General features: G+C 41.9%; 1 protein-coding gene across 2 annotated transcripts in view; it reads right to left on the bottom strand.

The window, feature by feature from the left end:
• The window catches only part of LOC136877243 (facilitated trehalose transporter Tret1-2 homolog), an 89,234-nt gene that overhangs the window by 19,706 nt on the left and 42,312 nt on the right, over positions 1-27,216 (bottom strand). For both annotated transcript variants that reach the window (XM_067151104.2, XM_068228568.1), the window contains exon 3: positions 17,587-17,700. In XM_067151104.2, coding sequence (XP_067007205.2) covers positions 17,587-17,671 — 85 coding nt within the window. In that variant the 5' untranslated portion in view covers positions 17,672-17,700. The remainder of the gene's footprint in view (positions 1-17,586; positions 17,701-27,216) is intronic.

Below are 27,216 nucleotides of genomic sequence, written 5' to 3'. Positions count from 1 at the left end.
CTTCTCGTCGACGACACATTCGAAGACGTTGTCCATTGTTACGTGAGAGATATGTTGAAATATATTTGGCAGCCCAACAAGAATACAAGAACTTAAAAAGGAATCTAGAAATCTGGAAGGAATTTTGCTCTATTCCGACAAATAGTAATCCTTGGGGTCTGATTTTAAAACTCTCAAAAATCCAGAAAATTTTAATTAACATCTTAACACAATCATGACTGAAAATGGATTTGCTAAATCATTCAATGATAATGCTGAAGTCTCGGTCAACTCATTTTTCCCAGATGATACCACCGATTCTGTCTCAAAAAGAGCTACTAGCAACTTCTCTCAATTTCCTCCTGACACTGCTGATGACTTGTCCTTCTCTTATGAAGAGGTTTAGTGCATTATTCTATCAAAATATGATACGAAAGCTCCAAGTTGGAATGAACTATCTGCTAACATAATTAAAAATGTTCACTTCTGGTTGCCACTCCTATTTTTGACCCTATTTAACAAATGTCTAACCTTGAATTTTTCTCTACCTTGTGGAAACTGGCTATTGTCAAAATAATTCCCAAAGACAGTCCCCTTACAGAATTAACTGTCAAATGTTTTCGACCGATTTGCCTCCTTCCAGTGCTAGGGAAGATTTTGGAGAAGTTGATGATTGATCGTGTTATGTACCACATGTATTACTATCATCATCTAAGCCCAAAACAATATGGCTTCACGCCACAAAAACCCACTGAGGACGCTGTTCTTGCAGTGGTTGAATGGATTCAGGATGTATTCTCCTGAAAGAAAGTAGGTTTACTGATTTTATTTGATATAACTGGCGCCTTTGATAACGCCTGGTGGCCAAAATTCTTTCCCAGTTGAAGAACTAGCAATGCCCAAAGAAATTATTTCAGCTAATACAAGTTTATTTCAGCAATTGGAAAATAAAACTTCAGATTGGAACTGCATTCACTTCAAAAAGTATCAATAAAGGATGCCCGAGTATCTGTCTGCAGTCCTGGGTTTTTTTTATATCCTCTACGGTGAGCTTCCACAGCTGCCCCTTCCGACTGGTTGCAAGAACGTAGCTTATGCTGATGACGCTCTTCTCTTAAATGAAGCTGATAGCGCACAGAATTTGAGCAACCGAGTTAACTCAACCTTAAACATTTTATTTCAGTGGGGCACTGAAAATAAACTGCAGTTTAATCCTTTAAAAACCAAAGCTATGCTCACCACGAGAAGAAGGAAATTGGAAAAACCAAACATCATGATGAATGGTCATAATATACGATTGGAAGATCAAATATCATACTTGAGTGTCACACTAGACAAACGCTTAACTTCTAGAGGACACCTGAACAAACTGCAGCTGAAATCAAGTAAACTATTACAAGGCCTATCGATTGCTTGCAGACCATCTTGGGGTCTTCATTCGGAAGTTTTACGAGTAATCTATTACACAGCCTACTTTCTACTAATTTTTACTGTGTTTCGGCTTTTCGAAGTAGTTTGGAAAGGAAATGACTCAGGTTAAACTGCAACAGATTCAAAGGGGTTTTGCTCTTCGAATCTCACGGGCCTACCGTACAACATCTACCGAAGCTGCTCTGGTAATTACGGGAATTGAGCCATTATTTCTAACTGGGATCGGTAAAGCTGAATTGATTCTGTGTAAGAAAAACTAAGCATCACTTCTACCAGTTTTAAACACTGTTGTTGAGAGAAAGTGTCGTTTTCTGCAGTGTGGCCATCCTAGCTATTTCAAAAAACTTCTTTGCAACAATTGCTCACATGTTCATGACTGTATCATCTATACAGACGGTTCGCGCATACTTCATACTGATGGAATTCACAAAGTTGGATGTGCCTATATAGTCTATCAGGATGGTGTTTAAATTTTTTCAGCCCAGTATAGGCTTTCAAATAGCTGCTCAGTTTTTCAGGCTGAACTCTGGGCCATAAAGAATGCAGTGCTGTGGTGTAAAAATAACAACAAGAATGTGAAGATACTCAGTGATTCGCAACCAGCGTTGAACTCCATTAACAAGTGCAATATGAATCCGACAGCCGCTAGTACAAGGACAGAAGCTGGAGAATGTCCTCACATCTGTTTGTCTTGGATTCGTGGTCATGCAGGATTTGATGGAAATGAAATAGCAGATTCTTTAGCAAAATTAGCCGCCACATCAAACACCGGAATTACATATGATGAACCTCCAGTGTGCTATGTTAAGCGACAAATCAAGAAATATATTAGTTATTCATCGATGGAACAATAGCTGGACTTCTAGCTTGAAAGGATCTGTTACAAGAGAACTATTCTTCCCCGAAATTAAAGATCGACTTCAGAATAAAGCATTAGTGCCTAACTTTGTCCTGGCGCAATTTTTATCGAGACATGGACGATTTAAATCTTACCTTGAGCGATTTAAAATCCAAATTACAGATGGATATTTATGCTTTTGTGGTTCTACTCAGACAGTGGATCATGTACTTGTCTCCTGTCTCGTGTTTGGAATGAAAAGACTTATATTTTAGTACCACCTGAACAGTTTTGATCATGTATTTTCTAAACCACTCCGTGATATTTTCAAGAAGCCTTATTTTTATAAGCAATTCTTGACATTCATTCAGCACATCTTTAACAAACTGAACTCTTAATCTTCCGTTTTAAAATATTTTAAGATTATAAACTACAGCCCTAATGTACTCTTGTGAAATAGAGCACCATGCTATACTGGATATTCAATAATTATAATAATTTACAACAGGATCAAAAAACACTGGAACCACAACTTCGAGAATACCAAGGAGCATTTCGCCAATACAGAAGCTGCCCAGCTTCTCAGCCTGAAACTAATAATGGAATATTATAAGTGCAGAAATGAACAACTCCTTTATCGCATATAGCTTTCAAAAAAGCATGCATTAGTTTCTATAGACCCACGTTTTAAAAAATCCTTATTTCATAATATGTTCCTCACAAATGAATAATAATCATCAATCTAAGTTTAAGTGACACGAATTCCAAGGTAAAGTTCATGGGAGAAGTGGCAAAACTTTTTACAATAAACGGTGGTTTTGGACAAGGTACCGGATTATCTCCACTGCTTCTTCATTATGTCTCTCGATTACATTATGAAACTTTGGAAAAAGGAAAACTCATCTAAAATCAAAACTGGAACAAAACCCTCAATAATAACGAACTGCTTGGGATTTGAGGACGATTTAGCTCTTTTAGCCCTTGACTTAGGAAAATTTTGTGCCCAGATCACCAGTCTCCAAAAAGTCGCCCTCAAATTAGAATTACGAATATCCTTCGAAAAACTGAGATCATGCCCATGAAACAGGTGAGCATAAATAAAGTCTTCATAAGTGATCAAAAAATAACATAGTTGTGCAATATAAATACCGTGGAGAACTCATTACTGACAATTTAAACGAGAAACATGGATGAATAGAACTCATCATCATCATCACCTTCATTGGCCGATACTCCTATCCGAGTTTATGCTTCTCACCTGCAAATCCGTAAACCATTGGTCCACACGATGGAGGTGGCAATGATGGCTTATCAAACAAATTCTTGCATAAAACGTGCAGCCACACATGTTGCATCCGATGGAAGGTGGGGGGCGTGATAGTATTTGACATTGTTTCTTTTTCTGGCGACCGAGCTCGATAGTTTCTGGCGCTTAAGTGTGGCGAGTATCCAGTATTCGGAAGATAGTGGGTTCGAATCCCACTGTCGGCAGCCCTGAAGATGGTTTTCCGTGGTTTCCCATTTTCACACCAGAAAAATGCTGGGGCTGTACCTTAACTAAGGCCGCGGACGCTTCCTTCCCATTCCTAGGCCTTTCCTGTCCCATCGTCGCCATAAGACATATCTGTGTCGGTGCGACGTGAAACAAATAGCAAATTTCTCTGGCGAGTTTCCTCTTCCTACACAACTGTAGAACTACTGCTGAGATGGTAGCACGCCAACGAGTACGGTCCACTGGAAGAGTATGCCAAGTATTTGGGTTTATATCTTGGTCTGTTTAAGATGATCTTTATATCGCTTCAGAGGAGCACCACGAGCTATCTTGCCAGTGCTAAGTTCACCGCACAGGATCTTCCGAGGGAGTCTGCTGTCACTCATACAATGAGCATGGCCTGCCCATCTAAGCCGATGACCAATGATGATGGCTCCTGTACTGTTTAGCTGTGCTTTCTCGAGAACCACAACATTAATTATATAGTCATCCTATTTGATGTTCATAATGGAACCAAGATTTTGTTAGTGAAAGCGTTCCAGTTTCTTGAAGTCCTGACGGTATAGCGTCCAGGCTTCACATCCGTAGATTATCGTAGAGATAACAACAACTTGACACACCATCATTTTTATGCGAATTCTTAGATCTTTGTTCTGTAACACTCAATGTGAGAGATGTCCAAACGCCTCAGCCTGTATTCTATTCTCTACGTCCTTCTCAGAGGTACAGTGCATTGAGAAGTACAAGAAGTGATCTACCCTTTCCAGACCCGGGGATAACAAAATCTGGGATGCTGGTTCCAGGAGCGGGCTGAGCAAGCAAGCACTTTGTCTTCTGAATGTTAACAGTTAGACCAAACGTTCGTTCCTATGCTCTTTTGAAGCAGATATTGGCGTTTTTCAGGTGTATGGGCTGGAGAAGCATTGTCATCTGCATATTGTAATGCTGTAATCCGGATAGAACAGGTTAGTCTTTTAGAGCGAAGACATACATTTTCAGCAGAAATGACACTGAGAAGTGTACACAGATTTCAGACGAATTGAGAAAATTACAATCGGAACGAATAAAAAGTACTGGACACATCGCAAGAACCAAACAGTACAACCTTCAAGGAGAAAGTGAACATGGAGCGATTCAAATGGTCCAGTGTGGCCTATTAATCATAGTCCTTAACTGCAACACCGTGTGTATGCCATCTAAGAGTACTTTGATCAAATCTATAAACTATCAATAAACTATCAATATTTACAATAAATACCTCGTAACAAGATGAACATCACAGGAAGGAGAATCATCAATATCCATGAAAGACCTTTAATCTTTTACCAAAACTTGATAAATGGGATAGGAAAGGCCTAGGATTTGGAAGGAAGTGACCGTGGCCTTAATTAAGGTACAACCCCAGCATTTGCCTGGTGTGAAAATATGAAACCACGGAAAACCATCTTCAGGGCTGCCAACAGTGGGGTTCGAACCCACTATCCCCCGGATGCAAGCTCACAGCCACGTGCCCCTAACCGTACAGCCAACTCGCCTAGTAATCCTCTTCATCTGAGTCCATTGTCCTTGTTTGAAAATACTAGACACCGCCTAAATGATATAATGAACTACCTGTATATAGAAAAGAGGAAGTCAAGTTTAACATATTTATTAAGTGTGGACACAATGTTAAATGAAACAGTATTCAACATTTAACATGTTGATGGTGTCACCAGTTAACATTTAACACTTTTAACATTTAACATGTAGTTGTTAAATGTTAATCAGTGGAGACCGCCCTTTAGGATTCCTCATCGGAAACTAATATCACGGGTTGAACACAACACGGGCAGAAGAGTAATAGCTACAGTTGCAGATTGCTGTGAAATTCTGTAGAAAAGAAAGTAAACAGTTGCAGCTCTTTTCACTGAGTAAGTTGACTGAACGAGCCGTTTCGACGATTGAGAGGATTAAAACATTTTCTGCCTTCCACATTTAGAAAACTCCATAATATAAAGGCGTATGGCCTCCGGAGACGGCGTATTAGGCGACCTGCATGTCTGTGAAAATGAGGGTCCTACCTAGGATGATTTCTGATGTTGAATACGCCACACATACGCAGCCCTCGTGCCATTGGAATTAACCAATTAATGTTAAAATCCCCGACCCGGCCGCGAATCGAACCCGGGACCCTCTGGACCAAAGGCCAGCACGCTAACCATTTAGCCATGGAGCCGGGCAGAAAACTCCATTCACCCGCGGTAAAAAGCGGTAGGCCCGTAAAACGAATTGTCACTCAAAGTTTCGCAGATGGTAGGTTACTTGATGAAACGTATGATGTAGCCATAGCTGCCATTCCGGATTGCTGCTTTCAAGCTTTGAAGATTCTTCCGCGTACGATATTTATCGATATCGGATATGATTGGTTGTAAATCGATAGTTGTAATAACACAGTTACGTCACATGTAACTAGCGCATTATAGTATGTTTAGGTGTACTATGATTGGGTACATTTGTGTCCTTGAGTATGCCAGAAGTATTAAATTAAATGGTTCGGGCAATCTGGAATTTGAAGCATGTGAATGTATCTTATTCAGTAAGGTGGCATTGTCATTTCGGTACAAGTAGCAACATAAACATCATCTACGGTACTAATTATGAATATCGACTCTGTGTAAGATACATTAACACGTGCATTTCAAATGTTAAATTATCTTCCACAGTAATTTTGACAGTCGAAGACAGTCTTACATACTAGTGAAATACAAGGTGCATCTAAAAGTTCGGTGAATGACACCGTAACACAAAGGAAACAGAAGTTACAAACAAAGTACCTTTAGCCGCCTTCAAAGTGCTCATCATTGGCCACAATGCACTTTTGGCAACTTGTATACAGTTGCCAAAAACTGGCAGCAAAGCACTGATGTCACACATATTTGGAGTTCCAGTATATCAGCACAATGTGTACCTTCCAGGTTCGCTTGAGACGGAGGAGCAAAAAGAAACCTGTAGGCGCCAGATCCGGAAAATACGGTGGATGTTCAAGACGTGGCGCATAATCAAGAATTTCCTGTCCGTAACGGAAGCGTTTGAACCAGTCGTAAATACACTTTTGCTTATAACTTATGTTGAGTACACTTGCACCAACATCGCAAGCGTCTCCTTTGCCGTTTTCTAAATTTGTAACAAAACTTGATGTGTATGCGTTGCTCCATTGGACCAAGACTCGAGTCTTCACACGTACGTTCGACTGACCGTAGCAGAATAAACTGCTTCAGCTCCGTGTGTTCAACCAACACCTCCTAGATATATAAGGCCTCACAACTGTTCTGGGATTATACTGTGACGTCAAAATCGGGAGGCAAGCTTGAACCTTTTCAGTAATAACACAGCAATGAGTTTGGCCATGTAACGCTGAAATTAGAAGAGTTTTAATTCGTTTAATGGTGCCAGTTGTTAATACCGTTGTACGTAATGGTACTGATGTGTTGCGTACTCAACTTTAAGGAGAATTCCGGCAGTGATAACGAAGTGCATGCATTAAGTTTACGAAGGACGAGGTTATGCGGCAGATATGTTTACGTGCAATTCCAAGACAAGACTACAGATTTACTAATAACTCAATGGTGAGTAACTATTATTATTACATTCTCACACAATCATAATGAGTATAGGCCTATGACGTATTAAACTACACGCAACAGCTGGTGATATGTAGGCATATTTACTCTTCAATGATATAAGGTTATGTTAGATCACAATCATGGAATACATTATTTCAACGGTATTATTATTATTATTATTATTATTATTATTATTATTATTATTATTATTATTATTATTATGATACGCATTAAAACATACCACCTACAGGAGCTGCTGGTGTAGGCCGATTCACTCTGTAAATGCACGAATTTCGCTCACGGTAATACATTATTTTACAGGTATGCCACAGACATTTCAAAGTCGGTGATATTTTATGGGAAGTAACTGGTACTGATCCTGCCAGAATGTGACTATAAATAAGATGGGCAGTTGGAAAAGATATAAGCCACTGCTGTCTCTGACAATCATGGTCTTGGAAGAGGAGTAGTTAAAAGAACCAGGCAAAAATGTAGAATAGAAAGGAGCAATAAACAGGGCCATTGAAGATAGTACATATCTCATACACAGAATTTCAACACAGCTGAAAAGTACAATAAACACGTTGTTACCTGATGGTTGTTGTACTGTGATGAAGGGAACGTAAGTAATTTTTCTGTACGTCGATACATCAAGGCAGCCATACTGCATGGCATATGTAATCATCTTATAAGACATGGCCTTTATTCTAAACGGGTTTTATTAAAGTAAGAAATATTTCTAATGTATATGTGGACAAAATTACTAATAAAAATGCGGTATATTCTTTAGTTACAAAACATCATAGCTGCATCACAAGGAATGAGTGTAACAATGTGTAGAAAGATTCAATAAATAAGTTAATTCTAGTCCTAGTTGGTGAATTGGACACCGAGGATGATGTCCCCACAGTTAATTTAATAGCCATAGTTAAAACATTTCTTAGTTCATAAAGGAATATGTGTATGATTTTCTTGTTATTTGTTCAACCTTCTGTCTGATATCTCCTCATGTTTACAAATTTATGCCCGACCCCGTGGCGAGAGGATATAATGCCTGCCTCTTACCCGGAGGCCCCGGTTCGATTCCAGGCCAAGTCAGGGATTTTTACCTAGATCTGAGGGCTGGTTTGAGGTCCACTCAGACTGCGTGTTTACATTTGCGAGCTATCTGACGGTTAGATAGCGGCCCAGGTCTAGAAAGCCAAGAATAACGGCTGAAAGGATTCGTCCTGCGGAACCCAAGACACCTCGTAATCTGCAGGCCTTCGGGCTGAGCAGGATCAAGGCCAAGCCCTTCAGGGCTGTTGCGCCGTGCGATTTTTACAAATTTAGGAGACAGTAGCAATTTAATGTTGCCACAATATGTCAATACTTTTAAAAGAGTAGGCTCCAGTCCGAATGGTAGTCCAATATTAGGTTAGAAACTTACATACTTTCTGGAATACATAAAGGTTTTGAAAAGAATGACAAATTGGTAACATCGATGGTAGGTGAAATTCGCATTAAACCATACATGAACTTCAAGGGAGGAAACATTGTAGGCTCATGTGCAAATACTGCCAGTGATGCTACATCAGCTTAGATGTTAGGCCTATGCTAATATTATACGTGCTAGTTTTCTTTTAAGATCATGTAATTCCTATTTAAATTGAAATATGTTTGTAACATTCTGTTGTGATGTTAGCAATTCGGCCTAAGTGAGTTAACATTGCAAGATTCTGTCGTGTTTTACAACTGTTTGCTGTTTATCTTTAATGGCAGAGTCACTAAAATACGGTAATAACGACAGTATAATTCAATATCCTTCAAATTTAAACGCTATTTGTTAGTAAATAAATTATTCCATTGGCAAAAAATATTAAAATCAAGTCTGTGTTTAACCATGTTCCGCGTTTCTCTGCATTGCCATCGCCTCCGTAGCGTGACGTCACTACGCTGTTGTTAGGCCTTATTATCTAGGAGGTGTTGGTTCAACACTACATAACGCTTTTCGAGATGTCTCTCTACTCACAGTGTTGCCATACGCTGCATTTGCGATATCGGCCATTCACCGTATTTTTAGACACATCCTGTATAACTAACATAACAGATGAGTAACAAGATCAAGTATATATGGATAACAACAGCCCAAATCGAAAACCATTAGGATATCCATGCCCGTAACCAAGCCGTCGTAAGTCCAGATGGCGGCAAAACAATTTCCCATTAGCTTATTTTTAAAGGATTATTTAAACTTCTGGAAAATGCTTTTACTTGATGCTATATCAAGCTCTTGTCTCGTATTATTATTGTTAAAGACAGTTGGGAGGCAGATGAGAAAGGCTCGTTGGGGTAGCCTATTGTGTTTTGAGTGTGGGGAATGTGGATGTCTTTGACTCTGGTGGTGCGGGAAGGAATACGGGGATAGAACACTGAAACAAGATAGTCTGAGAAAAAGAAAGATCCAGTTAATATTCCATGGAAGAAACCCAGGTCTGCTGTCTGTCGCTTAATATGAAGCTGCGGAACATCTATCATCCATAATGCTATGAAGGAGCCTGAGGACCGCAATTCAAACACGAAAACTGGACGCGTTAAGGAATGACATGGTTAGAAAGGAAGCTGGGATTGGGACACTGTTAGATCGGGTCGGCATATCCAGACTGAGGTATTTCTGGCATATAATGAGGATGGAGCCAATAAGGACAGGTTGAAGAGACATGTGGCAGGAAAACGAATGGTGGGAAGACCGAAAATCCACTGGATGGAAATCGTAAATATGGATCTTGCAGATCGGGAAAGGACAATAGGGGACGTCATTAATAACAGAACGTATCTTAATAAGACAAAATGGAAGAGACCCACCAACAGTACCCGGGAAAGTGGAACTGTAAGAAGATGATGACGATAATGATGGTGATGATGATACCTCCTGCTTAGACTGATTTCTAAGCTAGGGGTTTATGTTCCTTCCTATGGCAGCTCAAGCTATCACAACTCCATCATCTACACAGACGGTTCTCGAAGATCTGGTGATGATGATACTGACCAGGTTGGATGCGTTTTCGTTGTATATGAAAATGACATTGGAATATTTTCAGCACAATACAAGCTCTCCTCAATATGTCCAGTTTTCCAGATGAACTGTGGGCCACAAAATCAGCACTGCAATGGTGTAAAGATAACAATAAAAACGCAAAGCTGTATAGTGAATCACAGGCTGCACTTAATGCAAGAAACGACAGGTACAATATGAACCTGATAGTTGCTGACCTAAGGGCACTGATTCAACAAAGTGTCCACATTTGTCTGTCCTTCGTTCGTGGACACACAGAGACTACCAGAAATTAAAAGTACAACAAAGCTCCAATTTGTTTTTTGAAGAGGAAAATTAAAGAATATACTGCTTCTCAGTGGAATGATGTCTGACCGCTACATCGAAAGGACCCGTTACGAGAGATTTTTTCCTGAAATCCATCATCGACCACAGTGTAAAAATCTTACACCGAACGGTGTGCTTACTCAGTTCCTATCTGGCCACGGTAAATTTAAGTCATACTTCCAGCGATTTAAGATTAAGACTACAGATGGTTACTCTTCCTTTTGTGGATCATCTCAAACTGTGCATCATCTTCTATTTGACTGTCCTATTTTTGGAAGAGCATGATTTTTCTCTAGAATGCCATTTAAACTCGTGCAATAATGAACTGGCTAAACCTCTGTACTCTATCTTTAAAAGACAGTGTTGTTATTCTAATTTTCACAAATTCATTCATCACATGTTCAGTAAGCTTTCATGATAACACTCTATGCGTGTAAATAATGTATATTCTGATTTGTTCATGTATAAACCCAATATACCATGTAAACTATAGTTCTTTTCTGAATGGGGATTTCAATAATAATGATTCCAATGGCAGCGAAGAAAGGACACTGCTCTATCTAACTGATTAATATTGGAGGGGTTTGCTGTTGTCCAAATCAGAGATGGTGAGGAAGTGATAATTGTTTCAGAGGAAGTACAACTGATCGTCCAACCTCTATTAATACTAATCAGAAGAGAAAAGGAAGAGGTCCGACACTTCGAAGAATGAAGGTATCGGCAAAAGGACGGCAAGGGCCACGAAGGGCTTGAAAATGAAAGACACCCCGGCCCTCGCAAACCTAGTACTTCTCAGAAACGAACAAGAGTTTACCAAGGAAGGTCAGGTAGGAAAAATAAATTTGACGAGACTGTCAAAAGACTCAGCTGTGGGAACCATGGGTGCTACCCCAGCCACCAGATTGAGAACCCCTGGTTCCACTTTTAGTCGGTTCTAACGACAGTTAGGGGATACTGTGGGTGAAGAAGAGGAGACGAGCAGTGGATCAGAGATTTATCTAAAACGGTAGAGAAAGCCTAGCGATTTCATAACCTTGGCTGTATAATGTTACCATGTTGCGCTTGAATTGTAATTTGGTATCGAATATAATACATAATCCTCGCTGTTGCTTGTCGAGTAGGTGCTACAGTATGATGTCAATAGAGGAGATTACGTAGGGTTATGGTCAAGAGCCTGTTTTCTTTTGGATTGGGGCTATGTTTATGAGTACGGCACCAGTCCGAGCGGACGTTGAGTAAGGAATGTAGAAGAACAGCATTTGCTGAATTCCTGGTCGCCCTAAGTACCTTGTAGTTGTCAGCAAAGCGTATTTGCTGTTTCGTTGAGTAGATGGTAGATCGTCCAAAAACAAAGAAAACAGCAAAGGATCAGGAAGACTTCCTGGTAGGACAACGGATGTGACGGGTAACCTGGAGGATGATCTCCCTGATATTACCACTCTCTGCCAACGGGTATGTAGAAAGCCAGCAAGAACAACCAGAAGACTGCTGTGTATGTCGAAAAGCTTAAAGAGCAGCAGGGAATGGTCCACTCTAAGGAAGCGAAAGCTTTCGAAATAGCAGGTATCTAGCTGTGGTTTAGCTGCAATGGCGTGTGAAACGAAACTATGTAGAGTAGCCAGGCAGAATAGCAATAACTGTTTTTTATGCTCTCAGAACTTCTCAAAGGGTACTCGGATAGCAAAAATAAGGTCTAGTTTATCTGGTCGGAATCCATGCTGTTTTTTCGTCTAGTTCAGCCTCTAGATTTTTTTGTATTTTGCGTTCACGACTGGACTCATGAATTTTCAAACCAAGATAGAGCAGAGACATTCTCCTACATTTTTCTTGACTCCTTTCTTTTAATAGTGGAACGATTACTTCTTGTTTTCAGTCTTCGGAAAAGTAATTTTCTGATCAAATCTTTCTTAATACTCTATACATCCATTGTTCTTCCACTTCCCCCAGTAGTTTTGATCATATCAACACAGAATTCTATTAAACCAGGTGGGTTCTTTTTTCCTTTATTAGATTACCCTTTCTATTTCAAGTCAGGTCAGTATTTCGTATTCTGCATCATAACTTCTCATAATTGGAGGATCATCGTCATTAATCGTGATTTTATCATCGTCTTTACAGTTCAGCAAAGTATTGAAATATCACCTGAACTCCCGTAATATTGGTGTTGCATTTCTCGTAACTTCTCCATTTGGGAGCTCTGTTAATCTGACTATCTCCACGTTATTTCTCTGGATTATGATCACGTCGAACAAAAGTTTTATGTTTCAGTCTTGATCCAGTTTCTTTGCCAGATCGTACTTGCACTTATGATTTTCGGTTTCAACAAATTTTTGAGCTCCTTTCTCGGTAAGTAATTAGTCTTTCTTCTATTATACTTGGTTTTCCTGGGATTCATCCTCTGTACATAGCCCGTCTTATTGATTTATATCGTGAAAGCTCTCTTACACAGTCATTCCTTCAAGTTTCTTTGGCTTTTATGAATTTACACTGCCACCCACAGACTTTCCCAGAAGTCTCAAGTATTGTGTTCCACTCTTCTGTGACAGACTTTTAACATCATCTTTTGGAAGTATTTTGTGAATATTTTCGGTAAATTGATTCAGAAAGGTGCCAAGCTTTTATCTCCGGCGTTTTCATTTTGTACTCTATTTAGTCGTTTCTTTCTCACATTACCTATTAATAATATGTGGTCTCCATGCAAACTTGCACTTAAAATGACTTCTACATCGTTTACAATTTTCCATACCACCTGGTCTGTTACCAATTATTATTATTATTATTATTATTATTATTATTATTATTATTATGTTATTTATTTATTTATTTATTTATTTATTTATTTATTTATTTATTTATTTATTTATTTATTTATTTATTTATTTATTTATTTTGCACACTTTCGTGGTAATGCTATTCAGGCAATTTTACTGATTTTAGGAAATCAAAGTACAATAAACCTTAATTTACACTACACTTTTACGCAGAATTTGAACCCATGAATTTCCGTACAATTCCAGTCGTGGTAATGACCACCGTCTTCTGCATGGTCTGGTAGATGTTGGTGTTGACATCCAACTTCTTCAGCCCTTCCACCATAGTTTTAGGTATAGCAGCTGTACTCGAAAGGATGATTGGTACAATTATCACCTCTTCACAGTGCCATATTCTCTGAATATGTTCTGCCAGTGGTGTATTATTATTATTATTATTATCATTATTATTATTATTATTATTATTATTATTATTATTATTGTCGACCCAGAGAAGTGCACAGGCTTCGGCACCCGGCACAATTCCTATCCTCGCCGCTAGATGGGGCTTCATTAAATCCATTCCTGACCCGGTCGGATTACTGGAAACGGGCTGTGGATTTCCATTATTATTATTATTATTATTATTATTATTATTATTATTATTATTATTATTATTATTATTATTGTGCAGGTTTCCAACATTTAGAATAGTTTGCAGTATTCATTATCAAGGCACCCGATGCGCTGAGGAGATTGATTATTACCTCGATAAGGAATTGCGTAACGTATTCGAAATGTCTGAAACCTGTAGGCCTACATATTGTACATATAACATCTACACAAAGAACGTAATACAGTAAGAAGTGCTCAAAGCGGAAGTTGAATAAAGCGGAAACATGTCCACTACAGAATATTTTATCGGTCCCGGCGAAGCTTACGGCATTATAATGTTCTTACTTTTGTATAATGCGGAATCTCCTCAACGCGGAAACCGAAACGAAAAAAGGAAAGAAGTATTTAAAATCTACTTGTACAATGCGGAAAATATTAGGAACTGATGTATTCCTACGAACAATATTTGTGCATTTCTGGTCTGGTATGATCAATGTCATTGTTTGGACAAACTCATAACGCACGTGGTTTGGAAAGGGTGATATCATGCATGGTGTAACGATTGAAGTGATTGAAAACGCATCGGCAATATCCAACTTGTGTCAAGCAAGAACTTACGACACACAACATTTTCAAATTACTACAGTCCTTCTAGCAATGAGAAAGGCTGAGAATGAGAAGACGCGTATGTAGGAGATAGGGATCTGCGCTCAGATGGCCTTCACTTAAACCGCAGAGGTAGGTATAAATTTGGAAATTTGTTTAGAAGAGTTATAGGGAGGAACATTCAGGAAAATGGGGTGGTCTGGGGAGCGGTGGTAAGGGAACAAAGATCAAGAAGTCAAGCAGGGATGAAATAAAAATGTTAGTGCTCACCTGTACAATTACTGTGAAGAAAGGAATAGAATTAAGTAATTTAATACATATGTACTTACCAGATATTGTAATAGGAGTTGAATCATGGCTGAGAAATGATACAATGGACATAGAAATTTTCTCACGGAACTGGAGTGTTCATCGTAGAGATAGGATAGGAATGGTAGCAGGGGGAGTAGGCCCTATTCATTCTAGTGAAAGAAGAATTTGTAAGCTACGAAAATGTTTAAGATGACAAACATGACATTCTAGGTGTACGGCTTATCTCTAAAGATAATAGGCAACTTGATGTCTTTGGAGCGTACCGACAGGGAAAGGGTAGCGCTGAAGCTGATTCGGAAATATTTGATAAAATAATCAGCTATGTGGGAAACGATATGGAAAGGAACGTGATTGGAGCGGGTGATCTGAATTTACCAAATGTCAATGACCAACGAATAACAAATCAGTTAATAATTGGTGTTAGTGATCACGAAGCTGTTTTTGTTGTAATTATAAATAAACGTGATAGAAAGGAAGCCTTAAAGCAATACTGGAAGAAAATGACAAACAGGTTTGTACCTTCTGTTTTTTATTTCAATTAAAGGTGGTGTGGCTTTTAGTGCCGGGAGTGCTCGAGGACAAGTTCGGCTCGCCAGATGCAGGTCTTTTGATTCGACTCCCGTAGGCGACCTGCGCGTCGTGATGAGAATGAAATGATGAAGACGACACATACACCCAGCCCCAGTGCCAGCGGAATTAACCAATTATGGTTAAAATTCCCGACCCTGTCGGGAATCGAACCCGGGACTCCTGTGGCCAAAGGCCAGCACGCTAACCATTTAGCCATGGAGCCGGACAATTAAAGGTGGTAAGAAATGGTAAAGACCCATTATATTATAACAGAGAAGTAAAGAGACCAAAAATGAGGTGCAGATTGAAAAGAAATAGAGTTACAAATGGCTATGGAAGTAAGGAGAAACTAAAGAAACTTACAAGGAAATTGAATCTAGCAATAAAGCATAATTTGCAGTCATACAAATTTAAATGAAAAATGGGAGGATATGTATAGGTACATAAAGACAGAAATAGTATGGGTAAAGAAGTGGAATCAGAGATAAGGATTTTGCGGTTGATGTTATTTTGTACAGAGTAATAATTAAGTTACAAGATTGTGAGCAATTGCAAAATGGCCTCGATAATGTTGTGACATGGATAGTAGGGAATGGTATGATGATTAACGGAGTTAAAAGTCAGGTTGTAAGTTTCACAAATAGGAAAAGTCCTTTCAGTTTTAATGAGTGCGTTGATGGGGGACTGTTCCTTATGGGGATAATTCTAAGTACCTAGGTGTTAATATAAGGAAATATCTTCTTTGGGGTAATCACATAATAAAGGATAGAGATCTCTGCACATGGTTATGAGGGTATCTAGGGGTTGTAGTAAGGATGTAAAGGAGAGGGAATATAAGTCCCTGGTAAGACTCCAACTAGAGTTTGGTTCCAGTGTATGGGACCTTCACCAGGATTACTTGATTCAAGAACAAAGTAAAGCAGCTCGATTTGTTCTGTGTGATTTCCGACAAAAGAGTAGCGTTACAAAATGTTGCATAGTTTGGGAGAAAGAAGACGAGCTGCTCGACTAAGTGGTATGTTCCGAGCTGACAGTGTAGAGATGACGTGCAATGACATTAGTAGACGAATAAGTTTGAGTGGTATCTTTAAAAGTAGGAAAGATCACGGTATGAAGATAAAGTTGGAATTCAAGAGAACAAATTGGGGCAAATATTAGTTTATAAGAAGGGGAGTTAGAGATTGGAATAACTTACCAAGGGAGATGTTCAATAAACTTCCAATTTCTTTCCAATCTTTTAAGAAAGGGCTAGCAAAACAGCAGGTAGGAAATCTGACACCTGGGTGACTGCCCTAAATGTAAATCAGTAGTGATTAATTAAATGAGGAGACGAGCAAGATGATCAAAACAAGATCGGAACGCACGAACAGGTCCACATTACTTTTTGTGACGTAAAGTAGTTTATCATTACATCTAATTTTTCCACTCTTCTTGAACCAATGTACTCAGGACTGCATTCAGAAAGACACGATTAGAAAGGAGAGCAATCATGTTTATGTGTTTGTTCTGTGGAAGGAAGCTTAATGTTGGGATTGTGAAGTACTATATAGAGTTTGTTACGGAAATAAATTTAAGGAGCGTATACCCAGTATTCTGAAATATTATAATATAGTGTTGAGATAGTGCCAAAAAGATTTACAGAGTATCATTCTGTAAGTAATAATAAAGGGCAGTAATTATAATTATTATTAACAAATCTAGAATACTACGTAAATCAATCTGGATAGCCGAGAGTCATGCATAGGCAGATTCAGGTAAGCTCTAAATAATGTTCAAAATTACTGTTTTAAGGCTAAGAAAACAATGTTTTGTGCAATGCGGAAACTTGTCTAAATCAGTAATTATTTTTGGTCCCTTGCGATTCCGCTTTGCCCAAGATTTACTGAAGAAGCAATTCAATAAACTGTAAACTCTAATACTCAGATACCATGCAAAGGATATCGTCAAGATTCCCTCCCAAACCTATAAAATGCCGGGAAGATTCAACAGCTATGGTGAACCTCCAGGAAACGTGAGCTAGATGTACGTACCGACAAGTGCTGCAACTACCTGCGGCGCGTACTTGGAAGTTTTCCCCCCTCCTTGTTGAGCGTTTTCCGCAGGCGCATCTGCCATCGTGATCCTTCACGACGAGACTCCAAGACCTGGTGACGATCAAAAATTATTATATTAGAGACAAGGAAATGCCAGCACATTTGCTAACTTCAATAGTAAATTTAGCTCATTCCGCTCAAACTACGTTAAGTGGTGTTGGTGGTGGTGATTATTGTTTTACGAGGAAGTATAACTGCTCGACCATCCTCTATTAACAACAATCAGGAGAGAAAAAGGTCCGACACTTGGAAAATGAAGGCATCGACAAAGAAAGGCAAGAGCTTGAAAATTAAAGAATCCCTAGGCCTCACAAACCTACTACCATCGGTGTCGGAAGAGAACACGAGTTGACCAAGGGAGGTCAGATAGAAAGGATGATGATGATGATGATGATAATAATAATAATTATTATTATTACTATTATTATTATTATTATTACTTTTTGCTAGTTGTTTTACGTCGCACCGACACAGATAGGTCTTACGACGACGATTGGACAGGAAAGGGATAGGAGTGGGAAGGAAGCGACCGTGGCCTTAATTAAGGTACAGCCCCAGCATTTGCCTGGTGTGAAAATGGGAAACCACGGAAAACCATTTTCAGGGCTGCCGACATTATTATTATTATTATTATTATTATTATTATTATTATTATTATTATTATTATTATTATTATTATTATTATTATTATTATTATTATTATTATTATTATTATTATTATTATTATTATTATTATGGCGTGTGGCCTCCGAAGAGGTCTGGTGCTGGTCTTTCGAGTTGGCGCCGTATAGGCGACCTGCTCATGTATGAGGATGGGAGCCAACCTATGAAGAATTAAAATAATGAAGACGGTACGCCCAACAAGCCCCGAGCCATCGGAATTAACCAATGGAGGTTAAAATCCCCGACCAGGTCGGGAATAGAACCCGGGACCCTCTGAACCAAAGACCAGCACGCTAACAATTTAGCAATGGAACCGGCCATACTATCTGCGTCTGACGAAAAGTCGCGGCAGCTTGTAGGTACGGCACGGGTAACGGATACTACACTCTTACCTACAAACATCAGTCATGACAGACAAATTATCAAACTGTTCATTATGGAGCACTTACAGTAAATGTATAACTAAGACAATTGCACAACCACTTCGAAATTTCATGACATCACCTCAGTTGGCAAGAATCACCGCGTATAGAACAGTTGTTTATTGTCAAGCCTTGAGGCTTGAGATAGGCGCATGCGCGGCAGCCATGCTTACCCTGCATCCACGTGACTTCTCGTCAGACGACCATAGTAGAAAAGATGAAGGCGAGAAACATGACACAAGTAAGTGGAAGCAATGTTAGGCTCAGCTAGGCGACATGAGGTCACCAACCCACACGCCCAAGATGAAAACCCGCTTAGGCCCCCTTTCACGACACGCAGGGGATACCATGGATAAATTCTACCATCCCCACCCACATGGGTATACATGCAGAGAAGCTTGTTCAGCTTTCTGCACTTCCTTTTCTCTTCGGTGTTGATCGTTTTGAGTGTTAAGTAGCCATTAGGTGACACCTGCAATACAAAAACGCAAAGTAACTAATTCGCACAATTAATTGGTGGTTGCTCTTATTTAAGGGAATAGTAGCGATGCTTTTAAAAATCCCTCTCTTTAAAAGTTCAATTCTGAAACATATCGGCTGCCTGGTCGAGGTGGTAACGGCGTGTGGTTCACCCAGAATGAAGTGTGTTCGATTCCCAGTTAGGAAAAATTTGGAGTAGGGTTTTCTACTTCTGGGGAGGCATATCACCGCGAGATTCGGAAGTGAGTACCTGGTTTTTCCTAGGGTTAGACGTGGCCTAAACCAGAACTAATCGCTATATCCAATGCAGGGGAAGTGTTCGGTATCAGCCTCCATTCGGGAGATAAAGGGTTCGAATCCCACTATCGGCAGCCCAAGTCTCCCTTTTTCACACCAAGCAAATGCTGCGGCTATACCTTAAGTAAGTCCACGGTCGCTTCCTTCCCACTCCTAGCACTTCCCTATCCCATTGCCGCTAATAAAACCTATCTGTGTCGCAGCAATGTAAAGCAAATTGAAAATAAAAAGGAAAAAAAGGTGTTTGGTTGGACCAGGTCCGCCTCTATGGTGTACTGGTTAGTGTAATTAGCTGCCACGCCTGGAGGCTGGGTTCGATTCCCCACTCTGCCACGAAATTTGAAAAGTGGTACGAGGGCTGGAACGGGGTTCACTCAGCCTCGGGAGGTCAAATGAGTAGAGGGGGTTCGATTTCCACCTCAGCCATTCTCGAGGTGCTTTCCTGTGGTTTCCCACTTCTCCTCCAGGCAAATGCCGGGATGGTACCTAACTTAAGGCCACGGCCGCTTCCTTCCCTCTTCCTTGTCTATCCCTTCCAATCTTCCCATCCCCCCTCCCCCACAAGGCCCCTGTTCAGCACGGGCGAGATACTGGTCTACCCCCCCCCACCAAGTTGTATCACTGGTCCCATAATCTCAGTCTCCAGGGCACTGCCCTTGAGACGGTGGAGGTAGGATCCCTCGCTGCGTCCGAGGGAGAAACCAACCCTGGACGGTAAATAAATTAAGAAAGAAAGGAGAAACAAAGAAAGAAAGTTTGATTGGGCCAGAGAGATTGCATGAAACTAGGTAGGATGATCAAGACACCAGAACATCGCTGCACATCTGCTGTTGTTACATAGGCTCTCCACAGCGTAACAGTGATTCTGAACAGGAGTACGGCAGTTACCTCGTTTGTGTTAATAAAATATTAACTTTCTTAATCCGTTTCCCCTCCAGGATTGGTTTTCCCTCGGACTCAGCGAGGAATTCAACCTCTACCCCTCAAGGACAGTGTCCTGGAGCGTGAGACTTTGGGTCGATGGACACAACTGGAGAAGAGGACCAGTACCTCGTAAAGGCATCCTCACCTGCAATGCTTAACAGGGGCCTTGTCAGGGGATAGAATTGCTGGTCAAGGAAAAGAGAAGGAAGCGGTCGTGGCCTTAAGTTAGGTAATATCCCGGCATTTGCCTGGAGGAGAAGTGGGAAACAACGGTAAACCACTTCGAGGATGGCTGAGGAGGGAATATAATCCCCCGCCCCTCTTCTCAGTTGACCTCCAGAGGCTGAGTGAACCCCGTTCCAGTCCTCGTACAATTTTTCAAATTTCGTGACAAAGCCGGTAATCAAACCCGGTCCTCCGGGCGTGGCAGCTAATCGCACTAACCACTACACCACAGAGGTGGACATCTATGGGTCGTCGGTCATTCACAGCGATATTGAGAAAACGAGAATATTTCAACAGCTGATAATGGTTCCATTTTGTAACTGCCCGTGGTGTCTCTGTTTAAAACTTGCAACCCATCCATGGATAAATCCAGTGAATCGAGTCAGTCCTATTTCTCGGGCCTTTTCCAAACCACAAGCACGAATATCCCTGTCGTGAACATTATCGCTTAGAACAGCTCTCGCCAACCTAAATTTTTCAGCTACATAATCGTCAAGCACGTGAAGTTCTGAGCGCTGGCATTTCTCCCCTTTCTCTACCACGTGACGCAAATATCGTAGATGATGTATGCCTTGCAGCATACGATATAGTTTCTGTACTGAACTGAAACCTTAATCTTTTAGTTTTCCCAGAATCCTGAATGCAACTGTCTCTTTTGCCTTTTCAAAAGAAATACCACCCCACTTCATCCTCTTTTGTGGGCTTGGCAGATAAGCTTCCTTCACTTTTTTACAACTCTTCTTCACTGTCAGGTTCTGGACCATCCATATTTTTCTCACAATCAGACAAGTTTTCTTCTGCGTATTCATATTATTTAATATAGTCTATTATATTTTCGTGATGGATATTATTACCACTGGTTGCCACTGTTTCGTCTATCACATCGATTATGAATGCAGTTACATTTCTTTCCTTTACTGGAATTTATGTGGATCTTCTTTTGTGTTTGTATGGCTAACAATCATGCTCACTTTAATTGCAAGATTCATTATCACACGATTACGCCCCCTCTAGGGACACCATGACCTTGACGTCGGTGTGGGGGCTTGTGAACTTGTTGATCCCGAGGGCTGTGCCAGCACAGGTTTACCCATGCTGGATTGGCCTCGGTGTAGGGCCAGACTAACAAGGTGTCCCCCGAGTTGCCTGAGAGGTGTCTGTGCTCTTTAGATTTCATAACTATTTCTACCCTTCTATACTCACCTTAAATTTCTTTCCTCTTCCTGTCCAACCAACCTCTCTGCCTCGGGTAGAATAGGATAGTATGGAGGTTTTATCCTCCCCCGATCGCAAGTTTCGGGTCGTGGCGAGGTGATGCATGGCTACTGGGAGAGTAGTTCCTAGCGACCCCCCTCCAGATACCGGGCGCCCTCTGGAATATATAGCCTTGCCTTCGGTACGTCAGGGCTCTGCCGAAGGTCGACCTTTTATATCCCGGGTACTCGTGGGACTATGTATGGTTTTTGAGTTTGATTTTGGTTCTAATTCGTCGAAGGCTGCAGGCCTTAAAACTGCGTCTTTAAATTGTACCTCAAAAAACGTAAACGTTTCAACAGAGCCGATGATTTGTTCAATAGGGAAACGTCTGAGGAAAATCTGCCTCGATTTCTGGTTGCCTCCAGAGTCGATGGACAGAGCTTCCTTCCAGAAAATCCGTTTCTAATTAGTAATGCTGTGGAGGATATTGTTGGTGGAGAGGTTGATGAGATGCGGAAGCTACGAGACGGCTCCGTACTTATCAAGACCACTACGGTTGTACAGAGTAAGAGGTGACTGGAAGCTACAATGTTCGGACCAGTACCTGTTAAGGTGGAAAAGCACAAGTCCCTGAACTCCATTAAAGGAGTCATCTTTCACAGGGACTTAGTCAAAGCCTCTGATGATGATCTCATCCGAAGCCTTGCACGTCGGGTAGTTTCCGACGTCAAAAGGCTCAAGAGGCGTGTCGGAGCTAATCTTCACGACACAGGTGCTTTCATACTCACCTTCGACAAACAGACACTGCCCAAACGAATTAAAGTTTGAATGTATACGCTGACAGTTCGACCTTATATTCCAGCACCTATGCGCTGTTACAACTGCCAACGGTTTGGTCACACATCACCGCGCTGCCAAGGCTCAGCAACTTGTGGGGAATGTGGAAAAAGGGCACATACCGGTGTAGAATGCACACCACCACCCGTGTGTGTAAACTGCACAGATGAGCATGCCCCCCGATCCAAGAATTGTCCTATATTCAAGGAAGAAAAGAAGATTCAGGAGATTAAGACACTGATTAACTATCTTATCCAGATGCCCGGAGGAAATTTAAATCAATGGCCCCTCGGGAATTCTCCGTCTCCTTTGCTGAGAAGGCAGCGAAAGTACCAATAACACCAACAAGTTTTGTAGCAACCGCTCCGGAGAAACCATCAACTAGCAAGCAGACAGTTCCTCACAGCACCAGTAACCAAGAAAAGAGAGAACAAATCCCAACAAAAGCATCGGTAAGCAAGTTATTGCCAAAAATTCTGGAAAGGGCACTTCTCAGACACCTTCGGCTGGAAAGTCCTCTAGTTCAAGTGCGGGGGGAACGACTTCCCCAAATATGGCTGGAAACCCTTCTTCCAGCCTTCCTACCAAAGCACAGTTCAAGAAGGAGGAGAAAGGGAAGCCACAGCACTCCCCTAAGAAGTTGGAAAAAAGTCTTCTCCAACCCCATCGGGGATCACAGCATCCCCGAAGAAGACCGGCAACCAATCTGCCGGTTCTCCTTCAACGAATAAGGAAACGGTGGGTAAAAACTAGAGGCTCCGACGGTCTCATGTTCGATCCCTTTCTGGGGAACTCAGTTCTCCCAGGAAGAAGGCCTACCATTCAAAAACAGAGAACACGCCATCTACGGAGAGCTCAGCCTCCAAGTCGTCCCCCCCCCCTGCTGGGGACACAATGGAGACTTAAGCCATTATTATTGTAGATGGTGACGGTGACATAACGGACACCGACAAAGACGGAGGAAATTGGCAGGTAGCTGATAGAAAGAAAGGCAAGCAATTGTCCTAATTTCCTAACGCTACCTATCCACACAATGGCACTATTGCAGTGGAACTGCAGTAGTTATCACTGTCGCCTAGCTGAGTTACGTCAATTGATGTCCGTCTCTGCGGCCTCCATAGTCTGTCTACAGGAATCTCGTTTGAGACCTGGACACGACACGACTATGAGAGGATATCGTCTCTATTCCAAAGATAGATTAGCTGTGGATGGCGCGGCAACTGGGGGCGTTTGTACCCTAGTTCGCTCCGACATCTTCAGCGAAGAAGTGCCAGTAATGACAACGGTGTGCAACGTGTACTTTCCACCGGACTACGATCTAGCATGCACTGCAAAATTTGATCGCTCAGTTGCCTCCTCCTTTCCTTATGCTAGGAGATGTGAACGCCCGTAGCACACTATGGGGTTCTCCGTCTTCCTGTGCTAGGGGGAGGCTGCTAGGGCGACTGATCAATCTGTTTGATCTTTGCGTGCTTAATACAGAGGAACCGACACACTTCAGCAGCGCACATGGCACATTCTCACACCTGGATGTCACGTTGTGCAGCCGTGCGCTAGTTCCCATGCTACGGTGGCAAGTACACGATGACCTCTCTGACAGTGACCACTTCCCGATAATTCTATCTATATTGAATCAAAGACAGTCCGAAGTACCCAAGCGCTGGTTATTTCGGCGGGCAAACTGGCCAGAATTTTCAAAACGCGCAGTGATGGCCGATGACATGCTGGAGTCTGTTGACGACCACGTCTCTTCCATTACTACGGGAATTTTGGGTGCTGCAGAGGAAACAATTCATTCCTCGTCCGGAAACAGGTCCCATGGTGGACGGACGAAATTGCAGCAGCCATACGTGATCGCCGACGGGCTTTTAAGCATTATCGTCGGAATCCTACGATGGCCAATCATATCACATTTAAGCGTCTGCGCGCGAAGGCCCGTTTTTTGATTCGAGAAAGTAAGAAAGCTACGTGGGAAAAGTATGTGTCTTCTATGACGGCACATACTCCGTCATCACAAGTGTGGACGAAACTCCGCCGTATTGTCGGCGTACATAATGTGCCCTCAGTACCCAGAATCTCCATTAATGGAGATATAGTTACGATTCCTTCTGTCATTGCCGACCACATCGCGTCACATTTCGCAGATGCGTCCAGCTCTGGGAGATACGACCCTGCATTTCTACCAATTAAGCGTGAAGCAGAGGCACACCACCTCTCTTTCGCCTCCACTGCTTGGCATCCCTACAACGTGCCCTTCACGGAGTGGGAGTTGCGAAGTGCACTCGTGCTATGCAGGGATACGGCTCCTGGACTGAACAAAATCCATGAGTGATCTCAAGGATATCCTCACCCTCTTCAACAGAATATGATGTGAGGGAGTATTTCCATCTCAATGGCGTGAGGGATTGTGATACCAATTCCCAAGCCAGGTAAAGATCCAAAACTTCTGGGTAGTTATAGGCCAATATGCCTTACAAATGGCCTCTGTAAGCTATTTGAAAGGATGGTTAACCGGCGTCTTGTGTGGGCGATGGAAAATTAAGGTCTCTTGTCTAACTACCAGTGTGGGTTTTGCTCTCATCGGTTTGCCACTGATCATCTGGTCAGACTGGAGAGCGCCATTCAGGAGGCCTTTCTCCGGAAGGAACACCTAGTCGCTGTGTTTTTTGACCTGGAGAAAGCTTACGACACTACCTGGCGATATGGGATTCTCTCCACATTACACCAGTGGGAATTTCGGAGAAATTTGCCAACGTTTATTGAGAACTTCATGTCCCTCCGTCTCTTTCGAGTCCGAGTAGGGAATGCATTTTCTCAATATTACGTTCGGGAAAATGGAGTTCCTCAGGGATCTGTACTGAGTGTCACGCTGTTCGCAATCGCCATCAACGGCATAGTTGCCGCTGCTGGGCCCGCAGTCGTGCCATCGCTGTATGTAGACGACTTAGCTCTACATTACAGCTCCGGAAGGGTGGCCTTTGCTGAGAGACAGCTACAGCAAGCTATTAACCGAGTCGACAGTTGGGCCCTGCAACATGGTTTTCGATTTTCAGCAGCGAAAACCTCAGTTGTACACTTCTGTCGACGTCGGCCTGTGCATCCTGAACCAGAGCTCCGCTTGCGAAACAGTGTCTTACCAGTGGTTGACACCTGCAGATTCCTGGGTCTCCATTTTGATAAGAGACTAACGTGGCAGCCCCACATCCGTCAGTTGAAGGTTGCCTGCATTAAGAGACTTAACATGCTTAAGTTTCTCAGCGGCACGTCGTGGGGGGCTGACCGTGCGGTACTGCTACAATTTTACACGGCGACGGTCCTCTCCCGAATAGACAATGGAAGTGAGGCTTATGGCTCGGCATCAAAATATACGCTGAGCCTTTTAGACAGTATTCACCATAGTGGAGTAAGGCTGACAACGGGAGCTTTCCGTACTAGCCCCATTCCCAGCTTACTCGCTGAAGCGGGAGTTCCACCTTTACGGATAAGGAGGCAGCAATTACTCCTCACCTACGCTGCCAAAATTCGTGAAATGCCGCTACATCCAAGCTATCAATGCATCTATCGTACCCAATACCACCAGAGGTGCCAAGACCGGCCGAATGCCACACGGCCGGTTTGGTTTCGGACTGATAGCTTGTGTCATGATTTGAATATCAATATCGGTGGTTGTCTTGAACAAACTCTTAGCGAGGCACCTCCGTGGTTGGTTCCGCTACCGGATATACGTCTAGATCTGCTCCGTGGACCCAAGGTGAACACGGATTCCTCCGTTTATCGGAGGTATTTCCATGACTTCGTTCACCAATATCCGGCTGCGAGACTGATCTTCACGGATAGTTCTAAAATCGGAGATAATGTTGGTTGCTCTTTCGTCATTGATGATATGAGCACGAAGATCTCGCTTCCTAAAGTATGTAGCGTGTATACTGCAGAGCTTTATGCCATCTTAGAGGCTCTGCAGTTTGCACTAAGTGACGAAAGAAGCCACTGTCTTATCTGTACCGATTCGTTAAGCTCTCTGCAGTCTATTGAAACCTGTTTCTCGCAACACTCACTGGTACAGCAGATACATGACCTTCTAGCCAGGTTAAAGGTTTTTGGCATCAGAATCACTTTCGCGTGGCTACCAAGCCACGTTGGGATTGCGGGAAACGAACTTGCGGATGAAGCTTCAAAGGAAGCTGTACTTTTACCTCCAAGACCAGTCAATGTACCTGCTAAGGATATTTGTTCTCAGCTACGTCGAACCATCTTGGCGTCCTGGGAATCGTAGTGGCTAGATATCCGAAATCCCAACAAGCTGAGAGTAATTAAGAAGACAACTAGCGTGTGGCGGTCCTCTTTCCGACCTTCACGGAGAGAGGCCATAGTACTGTGCAGGCTGAGGATAGGTCATTTACGATCCACGCACTCTTATCTCCTGAAGAGGGAAGACCCCCCAGTGTGTTATTGTAGTGCCGACTTCACCGTGGCCCACATCCTCACAGAGTGCGCCGATGTCTCTGGCCTAAGATGGAGCCTC

The sequence above is a fragment of the Anabrus simplex genome, chromosome 7, assembly GCF_040414725.1.
Source record: "Anabrus simplex isolate iqAnaSimp1 chromosome 7, ASM4041472v1, whole genome shotgun sequence".
Lineage (NCBI taxonomy): Eukaryota > Metazoa > Arthropoda > Insecta > Orthoptera > Tettigoniidae > Anabrus > Anabrus simplex.
Note: the sequence above shows the minus strand (reverse complement) of the source record. Positions and strands in the feature narration are given on the sequence as shown.